At 45.5% G+C, this 25,986-nt stretch overlaps 1 protein-coding gene across 4 annotated transcripts in view; it reads left to right on the forward strand.

Annotated features, from left to right (window-relative positions):
* The window catches only part of ankfn1b (ankyrin repeat and fibronectin type III domain containing 1b), a 295,078-nt gene extending 284,321 nt beyond the window's left edge, over nucleotides 1–10,757 (forward strand). For all 4 annotated transcript variants that reach the window (XM_071392239.1, XM_071392238.1, XM_071392237.1 and 1 more), the window contains 10 exons: nucleotides 1,182–1,314; nucleotides 1,578–1,697; nucleotides 2,166–2,381; nucleotides 5,155–5,321; nucleotides 5,461–5,611; nucleotides 5,963–6,131; nucleotides 6,477–6,643; nucleotides 6,898–7,105; nucleotides 7,336–8,018; nucleotides 8,254–10,757. In XM_071392239.1, the coding sequence (XP_071248340.1) occupies nucleotides 1,182–1,314; nucleotides 1,578–1,697; nucleotides 2,166–2,381; nucleotides 5,155–5,321; nucleotides 5,461–5,611; nucleotides 5,963–6,131; nucleotides 6,477–6,643; nucleotides 6,898–7,105; nucleotides 7,336–8,018; nucleotides 8,254–8,568 (2,329 nt within the window). In that variant the 3' untranslated portion in view covers nucleotides 8,569–10,757. The remainder of the gene's footprint in view (nucleotides 1–1,181; nucleotides 1,315–1,577; nucleotides 1,698–2,165; nucleotides 2,382–5,154; nucleotides 5,322–5,460; nucleotides 5,612–5,962; nucleotides 6,132–6,476; nucleotides 6,644–6,897; nucleotides 7,106–7,335; nucleotides 8,019–8,253) is intronic.
* Nucleotides 10,758–25,986: the final 15,229 nt, after the last annotated feature.

Genomic DNA, 25,986 nt, shown 5'->3' on the forward strand with positions numbered 1-25,986 from the left:
TCAGTCAATGCAGAACATTTCAAGAACGTTGAAAGTTTCTTCAAGTGCAGTCGCAAAAACCATCAAGCGCTATGATGAAACTGGCTCTCATGAGGACCGCCACAGGAAAGGAAGACCCAGAGTTACCTCTGCTGCAGAGGATACGTTCGTTAGAGTTACCAGCCTCAGAAATTGCAGCCCAAATAAATGCTGAACGGAGTTCAGACACAAGTAACAGACACATCTCAACATCAGCTGTTCAGAGGAGACTGCGTGAATCAGGCCTTCATGGTCAAATTTCTTCAAATAAACCACTACTAAAGGACACCAATAAAAAGAAGAGACTTGCTTGGGCCAAGAAACCGGAGCAATGGACATTAGACCGGTGGAAATCTGTCCTTTGGTCTGATGAGTCCAAATTTGATATTTTAGGTTTCAACCGCCGTGTCTTTGTGAGATGCAGAGTAGGAGAACAGAAACAGGAAGCATGGAGGAGGAGGTGTGATTGTGTGGGGGTGCTTTGCTGGTGACACTGTCTGTGATTTATTTAGAATTCAAGGCGCACTTAACCAGCATGGCTACCACATCATTCTGCATCGATACACCATCCCATCCCATCCCATCCAACAGGACACTGACCTAAAACACACCTCCAGGATGTGTAAGGGCTATTTGAACAAGAAGGAGAGTGATGGAGTGCTGCGTCACATGACCTGGCCTCCACAATCACCCGACCTCAACCCAATTGAGATGGTTTGGGATGAGTTGGACCGCAGAGTGAAGGAAAAGCAGTCAACAAGTGCTCAGCATATGTGGGAACTCCTTCAAGACTGTTGGAAAAGCAAAGAGTGGCTACTTTGAACAATCTAAAATCTAAAATATATTTTGATTTGTTTAACACTTTTTTGGTTACTACAGGATTCTATGTGTGTTATTTCATAGTTTTGATGTCTTCAGTATTATTCTACAATGTATAAAATAGTAAAAATAATGAAAAACCCTTGAATGAGTAGGTGTGTCCAAACTTTTGACTGGTACTGTATAAATGCTACGAATGTAATATAATCTCAAATGCCATTCTACCTATAGGCTATTGTGAGAATTAATAGTTCAAGGAGACCTTCATTGTGCTGTTGAGAATGAGTGACTTTGGAGAATTGATCAAAACTAACTGACTCTGATTTGTCTCTATGGTCCTCCAGAGGTCTCTACTTGACGTCTATATTCTACCGAGATGACAATGTACTCGTGACGCCTGAGGACCAGATCCCCATCGTAGAGATAGATGAATCCTACTCCAGCTCACTGATGCAGGACTTCCTATGGTTCACTAAGGTAACATACGGACTAGCTCCATACCTAACCATTCGCATTTTACAGTTTCCACTGGTATTTACCTGGTAGAAACTTAGGTGGTAACAGTTGGTACATTCTGGGACTTACAGTACTTCAAAGAATTCTACAAAATTGCTAACATGCTAACAACGTGGTACTCAGATTTGCTTGCTTTAATGAGTCCTAAAGAAATAAACATGAATTGATTATTACTGTGTTATTACCATTTTATCCTAATTGCTTGTGTGTTTCTCCATCCCCAGGTGTCCTACCTATGGGAGGAGATTCCGTGGCTGCAGCAGTGTCTCAGCCCCTCCCAGTCTTCCTGCTCCTGCACCCTCCAGACACGCCTCAAGATGCTGCAGGCCGTATCCCAACTACAGGCACGTCCTTACCCATCAATACTGTTACAAACATGACATAACACCTTAATACATAACACCTTAAATGGTGCGGGAGATATCCTAGCGGTTAAGAGCGTTAAGCCAGTAACCGAAAGGTCACCGGTTCGAATCGCCGAGCCGACAAGGTAAAAATTCTGCCGATGTTCCATTGAGCAAGGCACTTAACCCTAATTGCTCCTGTAAGTCGCTCTGGATAAAAGCGTCTGCTAAATGACTAAAACTGTAAATGTTAGTAACACCCTTATAACCACTCATGGTCATGTATCACTAGTTACCACTGATAACATGGTCAAAACCATACAATCTTGATTAAAAAAACAACTCCTCTCCAAAACCATGACATATTGATCAAATATTGGTCAGAACCATCAAATGTTAGTTGAAACCATCAGATTCTGGTCAAAACCATGTGTCTTTGAAAAGTTTTTTGGGGGGATGTTTTTGCAGGGAATGCTGGGAACTCAGGACCTGGGTCAGGTTTACTTTGAGCCAATCAAAGACAAGCATGGCAACGCTCTGCTGGTGTTGCTGAAGGACATGAACGTGTGTCCCAGTCTGGACGGGGTGAAGTGGACACATCTGTGTAAGCTTCAGCTTCAACGCAAGTCCATCTCGTCCCCCGAGGAGCCCACGGCCCTGGACACGCTGCTCATCACCCTCCACGTATGTCCCAGCCCACTACAACCTCTGGCGTTTAGAGCTTAGCAATGTAACGTTAGTGACAACGAGACCCTTTTCCTTAAACATTACAGAATCCCCAGAGAATAAGGTGAGGTAATTTGAAATAGCTAATTGGATTGAGTTTGAATCTGAGGAAAATTACGCAAGCTTTAGGTATTCATTTGAACAGCGTACAAATTAGCATGTTCAAAAGAGGCTAAGGCTGCATTCATACCAAACCAAAACCACAATGTAGATTAAACAGTTCCCTATATTTACCCTTCACCACATTGTATGTGTTTATTTTAATTGTACACACGGCAATCCGCTGCCTGTCATGCCAATGTGCATGTCACTTGTATCTAAGTAGTCTATCAAGCTAGTCCAGTTGACTCACAGTCACGGCAGACATTTAGTCACAGCAGAACAGCAAAACAGCTCCTGTAATCTCCTGTACGCTCAAATTCCCTGAAACACCATTAATTTAAATAAGAGTCTTTCAGACATACAACGCAATTTTAAAATATTCAGACCCCTTGACTTTCTCCACATTTTGTTACGTTACAGCCTTATTCTAAAATGGATTAAATAAAACATTTTCCTCATCAATCTACACACAATACTCCCTAATGACAAAGTGAAACAGGTTTTTAAATATTTTTGTAAATTTATTACAAATAAAAAACAGAAATGCCTTATTTATATAAGTATTCAGACCCTTTACTATGAGACTCGAAATTGAGCTTACTGTAGGTACATCCTGTTTCCATTGATCATCCTTGAGACGTTTCTACAACTTGATTGAAGTCCACCTGTGGTAAATTCAATTCGATTGGACATGATTTGGAAAGGCACACACCTGTCTAAATAGGGTCCAACAGTCGACAGTGCATGTCAGAGCAAAACCCAAGCCATGAGGTTGAAGGAATTGTCCGTAGAGCTCCGAGCCAGGATTGTTACGAGGCACAGATCTGGGGAAGGGTACCAAAAAATGTCTGCAGCATTGAAGGTCCCCAAGAACACAGTGGCCTCCATCATTATCATATGGAAGAAATTTGGAACCACCAAGACACTTCCTGGAGCTGCCCGCCCGGCCAAATTGATCATTAGGGGGAGAAGGGCCTTGGTCAGGGTGGTGACCAAGAACCCATTGGTCACTCTGATAGAGCTCCAGAGTTCCTCTGTGGAGATGGGAGAACCTTCCAGAAGGACAACCATCTCTGCAGCAATCCACCAATCAGGCCTTTATGGTAGAGTGGCCAGACAGAAGCCACTCCTCAGTTTGCCAAAAGGCAACTAAAGGACTCTCAGACCATGTGAAACAAGATTCTCTGGTCTGATAAAACCAAGATTGAACTCTTTGGCCTGAATGCCAAGCATCACATATGGAGGAAACCTGGCACCATCCCTACAGTGAAGCATGGTGGTGTCAGCATCATGCTGTGGGGATGTTTTTCAGTGGCAGGGACTGGGAGACTAGTCAGGATCGAGGGAAAGATGAACGGACCACAGAGAGCGTACAGAGAGATCCTTGATGAAAACCTGCTCTAGAGCACTCAGGACCTCAGTCTGAGACGAAGGTTTACCTTCCAATAGTACAATGAGGCTAAGCACACAGCCAGGACAACACAGGAGTGGCTTTGGGACAAGTCTGGCCCACCCAGAGCCCAGACTTGAATCCGATCGAATATATCTGGAGAGACCTGAAAATAGCTAAATAGCTCTGCAGCGACGCTCCCCATCCAACCTGACAGAGCTTGAGAGGATCTTCAAAGAAGAATGGGAGAAACTCCCCAAATAAAGGTGCGCCAAACTTGTAGTGTCATACCCAAGAAGACTCAAAGCTGTAATTGCTGCCAAAGGTGATTCAACAAAGTACTGAGTAAAGGGTCTGGAATACTTATGTAAATGTTGTTTTTTAGTTTTTTCTATTTAATACATTTGCAAACATTTAAAAAAGTGCTTTGTCATTATGGGGTATAGTGTGTAGATTGATGAGGGAAAAATACAATTTAATCAATGTTAGTATAAGGCTGTAACGTAACATAATGTGGGAAAAAGTCAATGGGTCTGAGTACTTTCCGAATGCACTGTACAGTACAAACATACGTTTTCATTAAGTAGTTTTCAGAATCTGTTGTGGACGTACCAATTTCAAATCAATAGGTTTACCAGACAATTATCAATTAAGAGCAGTTGGCTTTAGCAATAGTAAAATGTATTTTAACAAATGTGAAGACAATCATATAAAAGGGATGTGACCATTGCATTGTGAAAAGCAATTACTTTATATGAACATGTACTGCAATCTGAAACGTGAATTTCTAGATGAAACTCTGATTAATAAGTTTAGTGAAAAAGTGACTGTGTGATTTTGTGTGTTGTCCTTAGTCAACTGAAATTGTGCTTAGAGTTTTGAAGCAACTGCCGTTTTAAGGATCTGTTTTGAATTTTGTACTAAGCATTGTGAAAATGTACCACATACAGTACTTGTGAAAATGCACCAAAGCGATAGAAAGAAACTGTAAATATAGTTTATGATGCCAAATATGAACAGATTATATGATTGAAAACATATGAAATGCATTATTATTTCACATTAACCAACCAAAAAATACAAAAGACCAAAGACTGGAGCAAGCTGATCCTCAAAGCCCTCAAAGCAACAACATCATCTAAATAAAAGACATCAAAATAAACTATTTCAAAGGCCATCCCAGACGTCAACAACGGCTGTCTCATGCCTTTCCCGTCTGGTTCCCATCGTCTCTTTCAGGAGAAGCTGGCGTACCACAGACGGAGCAGGAAGCTCCTCTCCCCAGGCCTGTACCTGGGCTACCTGAAGCTGTGTAGCTCTGTGGACCAGATCAGAGCCCTGGTGCCTCAGAAGCTACCCAACGTCCTCTGTCATGCTAAGATACGAGACAACTGTAATGTGTCTAGGTGAAGTACCTGGATACCAGCCACCGGGGTTTATCAGTGAATTCCTTGATTTCATGTTATGGTGTTGTTATTGAAATACTAGCCATTGTCGGTCATATATTTGTAACTGTGTGTGTTTGCGTGTGTGTGTGTGTATCAGGGAAGAGTGGCAGTGGCTGCAGGCCCTCAGTTCTCTGGAGGAGTCTCTGGAGATGGACCAGGATGTGCAGAGCGCTCCACACCGCCTCCTACAGGACCTACGCAGCGCTGCCAAGGACCTCATGGCCCACATGAACATCCCTGTCAGCCAGGTCAGCACTCATCCATCCACCCATCCATCCATCCATCCACCCACCCACCCAGCCATCCATCCATCTATCAACTCACCCATTCCATCCGCCCATCACTGCAGACGTACTGTAGGTTGGGTGGAATGCGGTTATGCCAGCGCTTCCAAAGGTTTCTTATGGGAATGGGTTGCTTGTAGATCCCGAGCCTTCCAAAACAGAAGCAACGACAGCAACAACCCAAAGATGACCACAGCAACAAGCTATAGTTGTACTGTAGCTGTAATACATTTCAAGCATCCTTCCATCCATTACTATCCATCGCATGGCATCGATGTCCTCGTTGTGACGCAGTATGCTGTCCCGTTGTCCCAGGTGCAGGACTTCCGTATCTACGCCCAGGAGGTGTTGGAATTTGGGGACAAGGTGTCCTTCCTGCTACTGCTGCCCCCCTCAGACGACGTGTGTACGGCCCCCGGCCAGAGCAACCCCTACTCCCCCCGGTCAGGCTTCCTCACCCTGCCTCTGCAGATCTTTGAGCTGGGTCAGTACTGCTCTGTCTAGTGGGACGTCCTTATGTCTTCCAATTACTGTTATTTATTCGACTACAGTCATTCAGTTGACACCCGATTGATTGGCCTATTGTGACTTTCAATTGTTTGTGCGGTTGACTCAAATGAATTCATGCTTGAGACTGTTGGGAGAGTGTGCACTAAACCCTAAGCAATTACAAGTATTAAAAAGTGAAACATATCTGAAGTGCATAAAGTCAACTGCATAAAGTACATTTGGGGAAACGGTGTTTTTCTATCAGCTATTTAGTATTTTTTTGAAATCTAGATAATAAGTCTGTCCTGTGCCCTTTTCTATCCTGTCCCCCCCTCTACAGTTCACTTTGATGCCTACTGCCCCAGCTTCATAGGGCAGTACTGCCGTGTGTCTGCTCTGCTGGAGCTGGAGTCGCTCATGTCCCAGCAGACCCTGAGGGAGGCCTTCTCTGAGACAGAGCTCCACGCCGCCAAGCAGAAACACCAGCAGGTCCAGGAGCACATGCAGGTAGGCGGGAGTCATAGCTGAGCTAACCGTAACCTAGATATCCTGATCTGGATGTTGTCTCCAATTGCTCCATAATAGTGGAAACTACAGTCCTATCAGAGCTAAGCAAGCATCACACAAGGAGCTAAAAGACCACCTGGAGCTCATTTGTAGCACATGGTGTTTCAAAGAGCACAAAAAGTAAACAATATTGCATTTGAAAGAACACAGAAAGTTAACAATGTATTTTTCCTGCATGTTTCCCCCTATTACAGCAAATGGAGGAGGTGTGGCGGGAGGCGCGGTGGATCATGGACGCCCTGCAGTATGCCCGCTACAAGCAGCCCACCGGGGCCATTTCCCTGGCCTGGATCATCCACTTTTCCATGGACGCAGTGCCCGACACGCCCCGCTCCACCTCCTCCCAGCCAGACTACCTTCCCTCACCCATGCCCTCCCCCGAACCCAGCCGCAAGCACTCTGGTAAGACCCCGAGAACCTATCTTATAGGGGGCAGAGATAGGGCAAGGGGTTTTTACTCCTGATCACACAGTCTTGTGGTGTACGGTCCATTTTACTAGAAAATAAATGATTATTTGTGTATGTGTGGCTCATACAAAGGTGAATGGTTGTGTGTGTTTTACCCACAGGGGAATGATTGTGTGTGGTTGACCTAATGATGAATAATTCTGTTTTTTGTTTCTCCCTCACAGTAGACTTCCACGGTCTCTCAGATGAAGAGGGTTCCTCTGAGGTCTTCCTCACCACTGACAGCGACTACGACTCTAGCCGTGCCCAGAGCCCCCGCGAGTTGGACCTTCTGCCCCCCTCGCCCCTCTCCTCCTCCGGCGGCGGTGTGGGAGGAGGGGGTGGAGGGGGTTCAGGGACAGGAGCGCTGAGAGACTCCACCCCAGACGTGCTCCAGGCCTCGGAGCCCCAGACAGGCCCTACCGGCGAACAACGGCTGAGCGGAGGGGGGCCCGGTGGGGAGAGGCGGAGGGGCAGGGGGGGTCCCATGGAGCTCTTCGACAGCGACTTCATCCTACCCAGCAGGCAGATCGAACTACTGAGGATCACGGAGAAGAGGCAGGCCTTCTGTGTGAGAACCAGTAGTCTTGAATTCCCCTCTTCCTCTGGTGGTCATACTGCACACTCACCCTCACCATCCTCCTCCCCCCACCGCCGCTGGCACCGACCCTCCTCTGTGGACCGCTGCTGCCCTGCTGAGCGATGCCTGCCGCACCCCCAGCCCCCCGCTCGCACCCTGTCAGAGGACAGCGGCACCCAGAGGCTCTCAGGTTCCCCCTCGCCCGGTGCCCACAGGAAAGGCTGGCACGCCACGCTCCGGGTGTACCCGCAGTACCGAACCGGGCTACCCAAGGAAACCAGTGTCAAGGTATGTGGAACTTGGCTTGAGGATGTCCGGGTTTAATGAATTGTTGTTCATGTTTGGGTAGCTCTTTAATTTGGGTATCCAATTATAAAACTGTCATAACTCTGCCCCAGTTGTAACATTGAAACCCCTTTTGACCATTCACATTCTGCTTAATCTGATTGCCTCTGTTCCTCTTTCTCTTCCACTCTCTATCCCTCCCCTCATCTCTCTGTCTCTCTGTCTCCCTCCCTCCCAGCTGCGGGTGACCCCAGGCACGTCGGCCAGGGAGATGGTCCAGCTGGTGGTGCAGGAGATGAACACGGTGTCACGCCGGCTCCTCAGTGGTAGCAGTAGTAATGGAGGGGGAGCGGAGGGGGAGAAGTGTCTGTACAGCCCTGAGCAGCTGGAGCACTTTGGACTGGTGCTGGTGGTGGACGGCAGGGAGAAGTGGCTCCAGGATGACTTCTGTCCCCTGGAGCTGCAGAACCCCTGGCTCCGGGGCAAGCTGTGTGTCCGCATCAAGGAGTACTCGCCCCTGGCACTGCAGTACAGCAGGGCGACTACTGTCTGAAACTAAGGGGTGGGGAAGGATTCGGGGGCGGGGGACTTTAGGTCTGGACTACTAGTTGGAAGTTCCTCCTTCGGAAATGTTGGAACATGAACTTTTAACGTTTTACATGGGCCAAAGCAAGGCAGCCTACCTGGGATGAACTTCCACTGGAATTTTCTCAAATTTTCTCCCTCTCTTTCTCTCTCTTTCAAACTTTTTTCCTCTTCGGTTGTTTTTACCGTCCAGCTACTGTAGCTACAGAGCATAGTCGGTGGTTTTATGTTTGTTTGTTTGTTGTTAACTGAAATGCTGCTGTGAGACTCTGTTTCCATGAAGTCTCTTCCCACCCCATGTAAACTACACTTTCTTCCTCAATGCTCACCTGGACATCAAATGTACAAAAGGAAATGGAAAACTGTTGTTATTATATTATTTGCATCACCAAACGTCAAAGCCCAAAAAAGGGATGTGACGTGAGGAAGATTAATGAATGAATGCTACCGCGCTTTGGCATGGGGCGTGATTGACAGCAACACATTTGCCAGAACGCGGCCAGTATCGTCATCTGCAGCCACATGCGGGTGGACAAGCCTTTTCCTATGAACTTTTCCTATGAACTCTCTCTGTCTCTCTCTCTCTCTCTCTCTCTCTCTCTCTCTCTCTCTCTCTCGCTCTCATTCCAAGAGGCTGTTGGCTGCAACCCTGCAGCCGGCCTTCCCGACGTTCCCAGGATGTGGGCCCTGGACTCTTCCCAGAGGGCCCAGCGCGAGGGAAGGGGGCTGGCGTCTCCCAGCTCGGGACAGAATCTGGAATCTGCCCTGCGGTTTGACCTCTAAGTTTGTCACTCTGTCAGACTCGCCTCCCCTGGCCACTGTTGTAACTTTGGGAAGGAGAGAGCCAGGAGTACAGAGGATTACACACAATAGGGAGGGAGGGAGGGAGGCTGCAATGTCTTTGGGATTCTGGCACTTACTTTCTGGTGTTTCTTTTTTGCCCTGAGTGCAGGAGAAAATACTTTGTACATGGTGACTCCCGCCAATCTGTGGTGAAGTCATAAAACAAACCATCATCTCATCCAACTTAGCCATCGAAAAGGCATAGAAAGCAGATTTGGATTTTTGAAAGACAAAACCCAAACAGGAACAAAGAAAGAGAAGCAATACTTTACTTCCACGTGGTTTTTTCTCGTTTGTTTCTTTGTGATTCGAGACGATTGTACACCTTCCAGAATTCGTCAAAAGTCTGGGCCATGCTAGCCATGTGCTAACCGATAGCGGCCTGGATAGTGTTATCCAGGCCGCTGGTACTCCAGTCCGACCATTAAGAGGTGTTTGTCTCCTCATTGGGGGTCTGTTCGTCTGTACAGTGCTGTAAGTACTCCAATGGAAATAGGATTGGCCAAGTTGCTCTTCAACATGACGCTATAGGCTCCTTCCGCTCACAGTAACTGCAGGCTTTGGTTTTAGTCTAGCACTCGTCTTCGTGTTCATTAGGTAGAAAGGCAGAACCTTCAATGGACTCCTTCTTTGGACTTAAATAGCATTTGAAAAGGTTCAAACAGAAGGCATTTCAACCACGTATGAAAGAGCCTGGTTGAATATGATGTCTGAAATGAAAGCCTGCACTTACTGTAACATTGTGGGTCCAGAAAAGTTTAAACCTGTTCTTGAACCTTCTACCCTGTTCTTTCCTTAGACGTGGTTGTGTTCTCCGAGCCTGATATAAGTGTTTACAGAGTTTAGTTTCCTTTATCCTCCCCAAAAACGTGTGTTTACATATAACTACAACAACAAAAAAGTCTTAAAAGAGCAACTGATGTGAAGTTGTAAATGAAAAGTATTGGTTCCACTGATGGTTTGAACTCTTCTGTTTGCGCTTAGATGTATCTTTAATTCACATCGTTAAAGACGTTTTTTTTTTTTTTACAAGGGCAAACTGCGAAAAACAACAACAACAATATAGAGAAAAACTGGACTGAATGTATCTACTGTTAGACGTCGGGCTGCTGGGTCTGTCAAGAGTATAGAAGTCAGAGGTCAATTCTGAAGGGTGGAGGGGCAGAGGGTAAAGGGGGTTTGTGTCTCCCTTACCAGCCAAAGGAGAAGGAAAGCTCCATCTTGGACCCTTGGCAGATCCACTGAGCATAGTCATGAAGTCATTTTTTTTAAATCTATTTTTATTGAACAATAAATTAATATTATCAAATAAAACTGTTGTTTTGAGGGTTTCTTGTTTTTAACCGATCGCCACGGAGGATTGCAGGAAGTAGACATGGTTGCACGTTTGACCCGCTCAAAGTTCGGAGAGGCTTTTAAAAAAAATGTGATGTCTGTCCTTTTTAACACATCCTGTCTTCGAGATGAACCCTTTGGAGGTGTTCGAGATATCGTAGAGTTTCGGTGGTGTTCTCCAAGAAATCGAACCATGTTTCAGACTAGGCATGTTGGAGGTTTGAAGGGCATCCTGTATTAATTAAGGCATCCACTCGCAAACCAGCTCCAACTAGAAGGAGAATCCGTGAGGAAATCTAATTTCAGATACAAAACGTGTGCCCTGCCAAACATCAGCGGAGCATATGAAATTAAACTGGAGCAGTCTTGTGGCATGATATGAAGAAGACTGAGTGACAAATATAACTCACTTGGTCCTACATATGCTATATAGCAATGACCTCATCGATATGAGCTGGCTAACCGATGAAAAAGGAATGGTAGGCAGCTGCACTGGCATTTCTATCTTGAAACTGTCTAAAGTCTGTAGCGTTTGACTTAAAGCTGACAGGTATGATGCATTACGATGCAGCTAAAATGTCATTGTACGAAATGTCAGACGGTCTCATCGTGATATCATAATGAGTTATCATCGGTCCTTTTGAGTCTGTGGAACAAGAGTCCACATATTATGATGACAGGAGTTGGTCTATTATCTTCGTGATCAAATATCAAGCATTTACATGCAGTAGAGGAATTCATACGTAACGCCTAGATTTCATTTGAAAGTCAATATCCTGGTAACTCGACTGTATGATTTCTGTATAGCCGCATGTTTTTGGACACATCCCCCTCATGTACACACACACACACACACACACACACACACACACACACACACACACACACACACACACACACACACACACACACACACACACACACACACACACACACACACACACACACACACACACACTCACACACACACACACACACACACACACACTGACACACAAAAGTGATAATATATAGATGTGCAAATGAAAATGCGCATGCATACAAACACACAGATTCACACCTTCATGCCTTTACGCACACCCACACACACACACAGCATGACACACTTAAAACACACACACACACACAAGCACTCTGCACTTTTAGGAGAAGTCCTTTACTGTTTATTGACAGTAACTTAAGAATTGTCCTGGAATTCTGACACCTTCTAATTTTAAACCAGAAGAGTCCGGGAAGACCCATGCTAATTTTAGGCCCTGGCATATCTGGACATACTTTAAAGAAAACATTCCGAAAAGTCCATGAATAGTGTCGATTCACACTCATAAAAGAAATTGAAGGGGATTCACTTGATCGTTTTCTTTCGTCAGGACTTCCTGGAGCTGAAAATGATGATTCGGAGGCAAACGCCCGTGAAGTCCTGATGCTGGGCCATTCTAGCCTGTGTGTGTGGGTGTCTGCATGAGTGCGTTCGTGTCCCGATCAAGGTCTCTGTCCTTAGTGAAGGGGTGGTACCCCCTGCCTTAGTCCCCTCCCCTTCAGTCTTGGACTTGACCCCCTCTAAGGTGAGGATAGCAGCCCCAGGGTGTAGTGATCAGGTGACCTTACAAATGACCTTACACACTCTTCACGCATACACACTATTTTGGAATATAAAACAAATCCATCCTTCTGTAACTCAAGTGTTTTCTATTAAAGGAAACTCAGAATACACGAAATGTATGAGAATACAGGACGTACATGCTGTCATATATTATATAATATGTAACAAGTCAAATTTGTTTTGACAGGAGGTCTGTTGTGCCGGTGACAGACCAGAATCCCTCTTTCCTCTCATGCCATTCCATTCCTTCATTCTGTGATCACCTGTTCCCCCCCCAGTTCCAGCCCATACATCCACACACACACACAACACAGCTAGTATTAGCAGCAGCAGCAGTGCGGTGGGTGGAAAAACAGGGCTGCAGTGCTTAGATTACTGCAACACTCAGCTCTCTTTCCCCAGGGCCAATAAACCTTTAAAGCACCTATAAAACACTTGGCAAAGGGCTTTTTGAAGTTTTTATGAAGATCTGCTTTATTGTTCCCCAGAGATGAGCCCCGCACCACTGGCGCCTCGGAGCTTTCTGGAAGTGCCAGTGAATTCAGAGGAAGGGAGGGATCGAGGGAGAGAGGGAGGAAGGCAGGGAGACCCATAGAGGAGAGGGTGTGTGTGTATGTGTGTGTGTGTGTGTGTGTGTGTGTGGACCAAAGCATCAAACTTGGCCTTCATTAGCCAATACAGAGTGCCGGGAGAGTCTCCCGGCGCCAATTTAATTGGCTTTAATCGGCTTAATCTACTAAACAATCATATCCCACCGCACCTTCCCCCTTACCCTCCCCCGTACGCTAGAACACCACAGGCACAGAGCCACATCTCACAGTCGTATGAATTGGAAAAATGTAAGGATGACAAATATATTACTCGGTAGGTCACCGAATTCTATGGTCACTCCCACTACGGCCAACTTTGAGTGGTTGCTATCCCAGGCCTATATGCACTGTGCACAATAGCCTGGGAACGAGGTTAGATTCATAGCAAAAGTTGCTACTATTGACATGATATTGTATAGGAGTAGTGACCCTAGTAGTGGTCATAATAGTAAGGTTAGGTGCTTTTTTGTGGAGAAATGGTATTACCCTAGGAGCAGAATATCATTGTTATATAGTAAATAACACCATGGTCAAAATATTGTGTGTGTGTGTGTGTGTCTGTGTGTGTAGACTTGTTGACTGAGGCCAGTAGTGGCAGAGAGTCAGTGCTTGTTTTTGAAGTAGGGGCTCTGTTGTTCACATGGAGCTCAATGAATGGAGCCGGACCCCCCTCAATCTGTCTGATCCATCGGCACCGGCCTTCCCTCCCAAATCCCGGCTCCGCCGCCACCGCCACTCCTCAAAGTAACAGTTGGCAAACGGACGCACATTAAACAGCCTCTCCAACCGGCCAGCGGCCTTCTCACATCCAGCACTTGTTGTTGGGAAAGAGGAGAGGCTGAGAAAGAGCGAGAGAGAGAGAGAGAGAGAGAGAGAGAGAGAGAGAGAGAGAGAGAGAGAGAGAGAGAGAGAGAGAGAGAGAGAGAGAGAGAGAGAGAGAGAGAGAGAGAGAGAGAGAGAGAGAGAGAGAGAGAGAGAGAGAGAGAGAGAGAGAGAGAGAGAGAGAGAGAGAGAGAGAGAGAGAGAGAGAGAGAGAGAGAGAGAGAGAGAGAGAGAGAGAGGAACTTTTTACAACACACACACACACTCTTTCTTTCTCACACACACAGCTAATAAACGGAGCAGGAACAGTCACGATTCACTGGCCGTGACATTAGACATTGCTGGTGACTTTGACCGTGTCTTTGACCTGAACAGGACCCGTCTGATTTTGATGGTTTTACCAAAAGTGCGGGATAGCCCTCATTGAGACAGTTTCCATTTTCTATTTATTAATTCTACCTTTATTCTACCAGGTAGTCCCATTGAGGTCAAAATACATTTAAGGGATTTCTTAATGCTATTGAGTATAAAGCTGAAATGTTTTGCCAAAAAGAATAAAGATGAGTGGAAGCATTTTTTGGTGGCGTTAGTTTTGGAAGGAATACACTTTGTATGAGCTCGTTCATCTGTGGCTATTTGTGAGATACAAGATATTTTTTTGGGGACACTGAGCGAATAATCAGTGTCACCGATTTGTCATCAGTGGCTGTGTTTTCGAACAGTTCGGAACTGTTGTTCATCACATCAGTGGCAGCTTTCACGTTTTAAATCCTCCTGTCTTGAGACGAGAAAGGAAACAGCAGTTTTGCTCCAAACTGACCTTTGTGTGCATGCCAAGATGCCTGCCCGATTGGTTGGATAGGAACCGTCGTCAGCGACAACAACAACAGCAACAATTTAGGAAAGGGCTGTGTTTTTCTCGTTCGACTTGTTTTGCTTCGGTTGTCGTAGCGTCGTCTCAAAAACGACCTCAAAAGCAATTCCAATTTTGTCTTCCTCTCAGACACTGAGGATCAGATCATGTTAGCCTCTAACATCAAAGGCTCCAGAAAATGTACTCGATTCAAAGGGGGTTTGAAAAACACAGCAGATTAGGGGTTTGTGCGTAGGGGGAGGGGGGGGGGTGTTGGCAGTGTTTGTGTGCGTTGGAAGTTCTAAGATGTTGCGCACCCCTCCTTGACATAGAAGGAAGGTTATGGCTGGAGAGAAAGAAATAGACAGCTGGAGAGAGATGGAGCAAGATTTTTTTTAAAGAGACATTGACACACAGACAGTAAGAGTGTGTAGTGAGGTTTATAGACGGATGCATAGAGGAAAAGGGAGGAAATGATACTAGGAGGGGTATGAGGGGTATATACTCTATGTGAGTACTTTGGGAAAATGAGGAAATTCAGAAAAATAGAACAGGTAGCTGAGAGAACAGACAGAAGAGGGAAAGCTGAGAGAGAGAGACAGAAAGAGGGAGAATGTAATTAACAGATAAGACCAGAATTGAGAGGACGAGAGGAGATGGGAGAAGTTGGCGTTAGGAGGCCAGAGGACGAGCCAGAGCAGCTGAAAAGGGCTGGTGTGTTGCAGTCAGACAGCAGTGTTGCTGTGTGACTGATTTGGGGGTTTACTGGTGCCCCCCTCCCTGCCTATCTCCTTAAGCCCCCCCCCCCCCCCAACCCCCTTTGTTAAGGGGATGATGTCATGGCTTCTGAAAAACATGGGGGTCGAAGCCGGGGCCGAGAGGGGATTCCTCTGGTTCCTTTTTAAGTTTAGCAGGGGAGAGTTGTTTCCCTGACCAGTGGAGACAAGCAGAGGGACAGAGGGCTCAGTGCAGGACCCCTACAGGAGCAGTCACATTAGGCCAAGCCATCAAAGCCTGCCGCGCGCCATAGACACACACATAAGCGCAGAGACGTGCACACACACGCACATTCACTCAAACGACAATGTTCAACACTTAACTAAAATATACTCATACAGAGATAGAGATATAGCGCAAAATAGCATGAGTTCACATACAGGTAACTGCCAAAATAAAGGAAACGCCAACATAAAGTGTTTTAATAGGGCGTTGGGCACCACGAGCCACCAGAACAGCTTCAATGCGCCTTGGCATAGATTCTACAAGTGTCTGAAACTCTATTGGAGGGATGCGACACCATTCTTCCATGGAAAATTTCATGATTTGGTGTTTTGTCGATAGTGGCGGAAAAAGCTGTCTCAGGCGCTGCTCTAGAATCTCCCATATGTGTTCAGTTGGGTTGATCTGGTGACTGAGACGGCCATGGCATATGGTTTACATTGTTTTCATGCTCATCAAACCATTCAGTGACCACTTGTATCCTGTTGATGGGGCATTGTCATCCTATGGAGGCATATCCATGGTAGCCAAAATAATGGCTAAAATAACGGCCTGCCCAGCATTTTTATACATGATCCTAAGCATTATGGGATGTTAATTGCTTAATTAACTCTGGAGCCACACCTGTGTGGGGAAGCATCTGCTTTCAATATACTTTGTATCCCTCATTTACGCAAGTGTTTCCATTATTTTGGCAGTGACTTGGATATAGACATACACAAATTCACTTACTCACTCGTGGAAAAAAACACACACACACACACACATATACACACACACACACACACACTTCAATCGTGCCCCCCTGGCCCTTTGATTGTATAAAGCATGTGATCGCTATGACAGATACACAAAATGACCACTCTTACCCTGAGATACACTGTCATTCATACACACACACACACATACCAGCAGATTCACTCATCCCACCCATTCACTCTCACACACACACATACACACACACTCACTTCAATCGTGCCCCCCTGGCCCTGTTATTGTTTTCAAAATATGATTGCTTTGACGCGTAGAGTAATGATCTGAGAGGAGCTGGCGCGAGTGGCAGGCCCCTCTATTGTTCTAAGTCAGTGTGGTGCTGTGTCCATATCTATAGAAACCAAGCCAGACCGGGAAGGCATGCTTTCATCTCAGCAATCGGCTCACACACACACACACACACACACACACACACACACACACACACACACACACACACACACACACACACACACACACACACACACACACACACACACACACACACACACACACACACACACACACACACACACACACACACACACACACACACACACACACACACACACACACACACACACACACACACACACACACACACACACGCACACACACGCACGCAGAGTCGCGGGCACACACACAGTCACTCTCTCATTTGAACAGATGAGAGTATGTCTACCTGCACAACCACAGCATTACACGTACTTATTTGGCCTCGTACATTCCATGCAACATCTTTCAAGATTTGTCTTTTAAAGAGCTCATTTCAATTAAGACCAATGGCTGCCATTTCCTCAATTGAATGATACTGTCAACCAAAGGGAAACCCACAAGAATTGAGACCTCACAGAAATCGGTGTTATCGCTTTGTAATTTAATCTGTAAAATGTTTCTTTGCTTGTTTCTTGAAAAACACTTGGCTAAATAGGCTGTTGTGTGTGTGTGTGTGTGTGTGTGTGTGTGTGTGTGTGTGTGTGTGTGTGTGTGTGTGTGTGTGTGTGTGTGTGTGTGTGTGTGTGTGTGTGTGTGTGTGTGTGTGTGTGTGTGTGTGTGTGTGTGTGTGTGTGTGTGTGTCTACAGAAAGAATCACAGACAGTCACAGAAGCAGTATTTTGTCACTCACCCGTCAGCTCAACTGAAAGAATTACCATGTGTGTATGTGTTGAGCAGCCTTCCGAAAGGCTGCCCTTGTTTGGCCACTCAAAATATTTGCCCAGGATTAAGTGGGGGACCTCACGTCTTGGTCACAGGCAGACTAACTAGAGGCCAAACTGGTCCCAGAGGACAACACAGGATCACAATGTTAAGCGTAAATATTCACAGTGTCTCCAGACATTCCTATCTGGATATCACACTCACACACACACACACACACACACACACACACACACACACACACACACACACACACACACACACACACACACACACACACACACACACACACACACACACACACACACACACACACACACACACACACCTGGTCCATGTATCAGACCAGACTTTATCTCCATTTTCAACAGATACTGTAGATCCGTCCATGCTGTGTACCTCTGGCCCTCAGGATTAGTGTCAGACCCCACTGCTTAGAATGCTGTATGTGTGTGTTGCAGGGAGGAGGGTTATAGGGGCCACAGGGGGCTGGCCCCAGCGTGGAGACAGAGTGGATAGCAGAGACAGACAGACAGGCGAGGTAAACAGGCTCTGGAGCCAGGAGAAGATGAGAGGATCATGGATAAATGCACTCCCATCACACACACACACACAAATACACACAAATACACACAGAGTAACAGTAATGTGACTCAATGACTTACTCCAGTCTCCAGGAAGTGACAGTTTATGCTCACCAGAATGTACAGTATGCTCATCAATGTGTTGAACACAGAGGTCACTATTATTCAAGTCACAAGCAAGTCTCAAGTCACAAGGTCCGAGTCTCAAGTCGAGTCCCAAGTAGAACGGGTCTAGTCTCGATTGAAATCCAAGTCGTGCATTCTAAGAGCAAGTCGAGTCACAAGTTTTTCAAGCCAAGTTCCAAATTGAGTAAAAAAAATCTATACTTGTTCAAATACAAAATTGAAACCTTGGAACTATAGGGTTCTAGCTGACATTTTTGTCAAAAATTACTTAGTCACATATAATAGATCTTTAGACGGTACTTCATATGTCCGTGAAGTTATATTTTTGAAAAAGTAAATACGTTTTTTTTTTTTAAATATGAAAAACGTACAAAATTCTAAATGCAGAAATCCGTTTGAACATGGCACTATAAGGTTCTGTGTGCTATCCAATCACAAGCCTGAACAAATACAGACGGACCAATCAGAACATGTCTTTGCCATCTCCCTCTAAGTATGGTCTAGGCTAGTCTAGCAAGCAATAAAGGCACGCAAGCAGAACAACAACAGTCCGAAATCTCAAAGTAAATATCACATTGTTGTTCAGTGATGACAGTCATTCGTCTGATGATCCTAATACATTTCTTAATGTATTTGATGGTGTTCGGACTATTTTGGGAAAATAGTGTTATTCTGTCATTTATGTATTCAAATTGCTAGTCTTCTTAAAAACGGAACATTCCTAGTTCAGAAGTTTCAGTTAGAACATAGCTGAAACAAAATTGACATCTCAGAGTCATAAGGTTCTACGTGCTATTGCACCCCCCTAAAAAAAACTAATGTACAAATGTCTCAGGATTTTGATACTCTGTACTAGGTACCTTTTAAGATGAGGACCTTAATAGGTTATGAAAAATGAATTCACTACAAAACAGTTCTGAGACCTGGGAGGTGAAAACTGACGCTCAATATCTCAGAAGTATGCTTCCGGCAGATAGAACCTTATAGTCCCAAAGTCATGAAAATCTTTGTCTATATATCGAGGCTACCAGACAGCCCTGTTCATCATTTTGTCTACAACACATTTTGATTATGTAATAATACATTTTAAGAAACAAATTCAAAATGCAAGCTTCATAACTCAATCATCAATTTCACATTTTTTTGGGGAGCTGCATATTTACTTATGTCAATCCTCTCTCCCTACAATATCGACGTGCACCCGATTCTATAGATGTACAGCAAATCAGCAATCTGTTCGCTAGCTCAGTTGTGCACGTGCGCACAGGTGATGCATTTTCTAAACGCAAGATAGAGAAGTAAACTGCGTTTTACACCTGCATTTTGAACTGAAAGTTCATGTTAGCAGTCAATATCAACTAGGGATATCATGTCACACGTTCACTTCTCTGGAGTCCAGAGCAAGCAGGATCATAAGGCCTACCTGTATGCAGCGGGGGTTGCAGGGTCGGATAGCCTTTAGGCATATAGACAGTACCACTGAGGTATATAATTATAACTCACCCAAACTATAGGCCTATCTGAAATATGAAAATGATCAATGAAATCACCAGGTAGCCTATTGTTCTGGCAAAGATAAGTCCATAGCAAATTGCTAAACTAAATTTTATATTGATAACATTAACGTAGGTAGGATACTCTGTTTATGCCAGGCAAAAGAGGAGAAACTTCAACAAGTGCTTTCTGGGCTGCGTTTCAAACTCAAAGTAGACGGCCCTCGGTCCTAAACCCTCAGCCCTTGAATGACGTTTTACATCGCCACATCCAAGTGTACCTTAAATGTCCCTTGCCCAAGCGAGGGAGAGTGATGATCGGAGAGGCAGCGTCCTTGGTGGAAATCTGGAAGTTGAGCTTAAAAACAACCAACCTAAAGCTATTCATGTACGTAGTAAGCTAGCGTATCTAGCTATCGCATTCAGTCAGGTGGCTAGCTATATTCGTTTTAGCAAGCTAGCTTCCTACTTTTTTCTGGCATGCCCGAAAATGCAGCCTTGTTGATTAAATTTGACTCTTCGCGGCCACCAGAGTTTGACATGTGACTACAGTTTGTACTGAATTGTGGGTCATATCAACCCCGCAAGTTACCAAAGTTGTTCACTCGCTCCCTCGAGCTAAATCGAGGTTCGAGGGGGCAATGTAAGTGAATTGGACCTCCGCTTAAGATGGCAATCAAACTGCATCCGTTTTCGACGGGATTCCCCCGAGGGAAAGTGGCTAGCTTCAGGGCTGAGGGGGTAAAAATAACGTGTTTGGACAGCAGCCCTGGTCACTAATCTGGATACTGTATGTGCGCCAGCCTTTGCGCGCCAACGTTGATGACTGGTCATTGGTCAACAGTCAAGGCGGGAAATGTTTTGGTTCTGAAGCACAGATTACAAGCATTTGGTGCAATGCCGTAGGCCTATGTTAGCGACCAGATCGAATAAGCAAAGGTATAAATATAAAATACAAATGGTAGGCTACTAAAATATTTTTCCCATTCAGTTTCACACTAGCGACTGGCTACTGTAGCTCACGGCCTGTACTTGATTGACAGTTTGCTGGTCCAATCAGAGGCCGAGTGTGTGTTTCACTAGCTTGAGGCTCTAAGTTATGAACCAAATATGGTTCATCAAATTTGTGATTCCAGTCAGACTCGAGACCAAGTCATGTGACTCGAGTCCACACCTCTGGTTTTATACATAGGCTTATAATGGCTATGCAAAGACTTTGACTGATACATGGATATACTGGCTTGCATATCACTCACTGATGCAGAAACACAGCAAAACATATTTGGTTCTGTTGTTCACTATTGGACATACGCACACAGCGAGAGAGAGAGAAAGAGCAGAGCCAGCTGTCCTGTTAGCACCTGTGTGTGAGCGGGCCTGGCCAGGCATGGTGTCTCGGGGAGAGAGACGGGGAGACAGAGGAGCGAGAGGAGAGGGAAGGTCACCGCATGCCAGAGACAGAGTGACGATACTTAAACTGGGCTCCTCGCCTGTGACCTGGGTGTAATTACAGCACACACACACTGGAACCAGACAGCCTGGGAAAGGGTGTCCAGCTCCTGCTCTCTGTCCCTGTCTCTCTGTCCTCTCTTTTGAAGGGTTCTCTGTTCTCTCTCTGTCACTTGTCATGGTTTGGCACTGTGCACGGCTCCAAGCATTTTGGAATGTATGCTGTGTGGTTATTTCACTGGTCACTTCTGGTGTTGCTGCGTTACACACACAAACACAGACAGTGAAAGACAGGATATGACAGCAATGTATCTCCCTCTCTCTGATATTCCCACTGTTCTGTCATAAACTAATAAATGCTTATGGTATCTGGACTGACCCCCTCCCCCCCCCAAAATAGGGGATTTTCCTTAAAGATATATATTTCTCACTATGAGGTTGAAATAATACTCTGAAATTGTGAAATGATGATAATGCCCTTTTAGTGTAAGAGCTTTTTGAAATGCCTAGAATTTCATCCTGTTCAGATGTGATGGAGTTTTTGTCCCAGAGCATAGTATCACAATCGGATTATTCTGACCTTTTTTTTGTGGTCTTTTCAAAGAAATACAGATTCAAATTTTGACACACTCAACAATTTACACCAAGCCCGATGCGATATCCCCTCTTTTACGAAAAATGTGCATAACGTCACCAATGCTGCTGTGGTCATTCATATGTTATTCGACAGGACACAGTAGGCTAATAATGAGAAACAAATCGTTTATACTACGGGAAAAATCATATGCTACTGAAAATATTAGGATATGAAAGGAGCTTGGCTACTTTCATTCAGTTGCACCCCATTTAATAAGAGAGGAAAAGCAAATTCCTACACATGTAACAAACAGTATTGCTTACGTCCCTCTCCGACCTGGGCTTGAACCAGGGACCCTCTTCACATATCGACAACAGTCGCCCTCAGAGTATCGTTACCTGTCACTCCACAATAGCAGTGGCCCTTGCACAGCAAGGGAAACAACTACTTCAAGGTCTCAGAGCGAGTGATGTCACCGATTGAAACGCTACCAGCGTGCACCGCTAACTAGCTAGCCATGTCACACAGGTTACAAATGCCTAAAAGGGCTGCCATCTTGCTAGTTCCGGTTTTACTGGGACTACTCCGCCTGCGCACTAGTGCTGCAGCAGCCGAGCATGAGCGCAGGAAGCTTTTGGGCGTTCTGCCAGTGTCGCTGGGGACAGGGATCTGCGTGGCTGTGACAAGTTGGGGGAGGGGAAATCTGCATTTGCACCACCACCAGTGGGAGGGGGGAAATCTGCAGGCATCACGGTGACCACAACCACTCTAAACATGAAAGGTGATTATGTGTATGCAGTTGTATGCAAGTAACTCATTGAGGACTAAATCCTACCTGCTCTAGCTAGCTGTACATGTGCACCTCAGGACCTAGCAGTTGTATATTTGCTATTCAACACAACGCAATCACAGACATACCACTTGTTACGCAATGAAAAGTTGGTGAAAAAAGTTTCTGCATAAGTTATGCAGTTATGATTTTCCTCGTTAGAAATTCTAACGGCGTCCCAATTGAATCAGTCCATGAATCAGTAAATTTGCCTTGTATTACGAGATGATAGAAAGCGTTTGATGAAAGCTTCATAGTGTAACATTCCAACTCGTGGATCCTGTAAGACGCTCACGACATTATGTATTTACAGAGCCACTGACATTGTGAGTTATGTCGAACCAATATTAGGAGTGATATACTGTTTGCTGTGACATTATGGGGTCCATCCTTTCTAACCCCTGCCAACATATCTTTACCTGTCTTAGTTCTGTCCTGCTATTAAAAAACAATCAGCAGGTGCTGCGTCAGAGCAACAATGACAAGATAAAGAACCCCTTACAGAAGGGGAAGGTTGTGCATCCTGAGTAAATGATATTCTAATATAAGTACGCTAATGTAAGTAGTTCAATAAAGCTTTCTACTTGTACTGGCTGCCTACTTGTTTTCATTCTTGTTCTACACAAATACCATCAAGACCTCCAGTGGTGTCAGGTAGCATACCGACTGCGGCTGGTCCACTGTCTATCAGTTCACCTCAGCTTGTAAGAGAATGGAGTTTGATTTTTAACATTGGAAGAGGTACTCCACCATACACAACTGCAGGATACTGATTAGCGATTGGTCGGAGAGTTACAACGCAATCTACCATAATAGAGACGAACATTCCACAGCTAATCTTTTCATATGTAATAACTGATAACTATATTATGAGCAGGTATTATTAAACAATGAAACTGTTTGAACCTCAGAATATCCCCCCACTAAACTGTGCCAGCTTCTAATAAATACACACAAAATGTTCAAATACAATAGCTAAACGCTTTGCGCATTAAAGCGTTAATCGTTTAAGCTGGGTAGCAAATGGGCCAAATCAAGCACCGATAGAGCAACGTCTGTTGTCCCCTCCAGAGATTGGAGAGTTTGACGAGCTGAGCTGGTGATCCCTCTTCTCTGCATCTGGGGGCATAGTGTCCATCAACAGGGCATGGATATCATCAGCCTGAGGAAGAAGGTGGTGTTCAGAGGGAGAGTTACTGGGTGATGAGGGGTTTCACCAGGCATGCGTGTAAAAAAATATATTGGATGGCAATTATAGTGAGCAGACTACGTCATTGTAAGTCAGACACTTAGTTGTTTAAGTCAGACACTTAGATATGTCTAGCATTATGAGCAAAAACATATGAGAGCACTCTTGCTTATGTCGAGAATCATCAGAGAATACTGAAGACTTCATTTGAATTCGATCAAGAGGGCCGCAATGTCCACGTGCTGTAGAGGAGAGAAGTGACCGAGGAGAGGGCAGGAGAGACAGAGGAGAGGAGTGATTTAACCTCATCATGACTTGCCCAAAGACTGATGACATCCAAGCTGTTCCATATCTAGGATTTCCACAAGGTCACTTTCATCACAGTGTGGGTGTTTTGACAGAAACCGGTAGTCCAAATCAGAGTTACATTTGACATTTTAGTCATTTAGCAGACGTTCATATCCAGACCAACTAACAGTTAGTGCATTCATCTTAAGATATCACAGGCATAGAAAGCAAGGAAGATTATTTAAGATACTGTTTGAAGAGGTAGGGTTTCAGATGTTTTCAGAAGATGGGAAGGGACTCTGCTGTCCTAGCTTCGAGGGGAAGCTGGTTCCACCATTGGGGTTCCAAGACAGGGAAGGGCTTGGACTGGGCTGAGCAGAAGCCATGAGACCTGAGGTGGCAGAATGGAGTGCTCGGGTTGGGGTGTAGGGTTTGAGCATAGCCTGAAGGGGTGGGGAAGGTGGGGAGCCAGCCAACAGTGAGTTGCAGTAGTCCAGATGGGAGAGGACAAGTGCCTGGATTAGGACCTGCGCCGCTTCCTATTTGAGGTAGGGTCGTACTCTACGGATGTCGTAGAGCATGAGCCTGCAGGAGCGTGTCAGTGCTTTGATGTTTGCAGAGAACAACAGGGTGTTGTCCAGGGTTGAGGCAAGGTTCTTTGCACTCTGGGAGGGCGACACTGGAGTTGTCAACCGTGATGGAGGGGTCTTTGAGTGGGCAGGCCTTCCCCGGGAGGAATAGCAGTTCCGTCTTGTCGAGGTTGAGCTTGAGGTGGTGGGCCAACATCCAAGTTGAGATATCTGCCAGGCATGCAGAGATGTGTGTCGCCACCTGGGTGTCAGAAGGGGGGAAGGAGAAAAGTAGCAGCAATAATAGGAGAGACCATGTGAGGATGTGACGGAGCCGAGTGACTTGGTGTATAGAGAGAAGAGGAGAGGGCCTAGAATTGAGCCCTGGGGGACACCAGTAGTGAGAGTATGTGGTGCAGATACAGATCCTCTCCAAATCACCTGGTAGGAGCGGCCTACCAGGTAGGATGAAATCCAAGAGTCTGTATAGCCTGTGATGCCCAGACCTGAGAGGGAGGAGAGGAGGATCTAATGGTTCACATTGTTGAAGGCAACAGATAGATCTAGGAGGATGAGAACAGAGGAGAGAGAGTCAGCTTTGGCAGAGTGGAGAGCCTCCGTGACACAAGATCGCTCTGATAGAGATAACGAGAAAGTTGATCACCGCACGCTCCAGTGTTTTGAAAATAAAATAAAGAAGTTTAGATTTATAGTTTTTGACGTCAGATGAGTCGAATGTTGGTTTCTTGAGGAGGGGAGCAACTCGAGCCATTTTGAAGTCAGAGGGGATGCAGCCAGTGGTCAGGGAGGAGTTGATGAGGGAAGTGAAGAATGGGAGAAGGTCTCCAGAGAATAGGCTGAGTGAATGAGTAGCGGATGTCGTCAACCTTTTTTTCAAAGTGGTTGACAAAGTCGTCCGCAGAGAGGGAGGAGGGATGGGGACGGAGTGGTGGATTAAGGAGGGAGGAGAATGTGGAAAATAGTTTCCTAGGATTAGAGGCAGAAGCTTGAAATGTAGACTGGTAGAAAGTGGCCTTAGCAGCGGATACAGAGGAGGAGAAGGTAGAGAGGAGGGAGTGAAAGGATGATAGGTCCTCCGGAAGTTTAGTTTTCCTTCATTTTCGCTCAGCTGCCCGCAGCCTTGTTCTGTAAGCTCGCAATGAGTCACTCAGCCACTGAGCAGGAGGGGAGGGCCGAGCCGGTGGGGAGGAAAAGGGACAGTGCGAGTCATTAGATGTGGAAAGGGAGGAGAGTAGGGTCGAAGAGGCAGAATCAGGAGACAGGAGGGAGAAGAATTTAGCAGAAGGGAGAGATGATAGGATAGAA

This window comes from Salvelinus alpinus, chromosome 3 (assembly GCF_045679555.1).
Source record: "Salvelinus alpinus chromosome 3, SLU_Salpinus.1, whole genome shotgun sequence".
In the NCBI taxonomy this organism is placed as follows: Eukaryota; Metazoa; Chordata; class Actinopteri; order Salmoniformes; family Salmonidae; genus Salvelinus; species Salvelinus alpinus.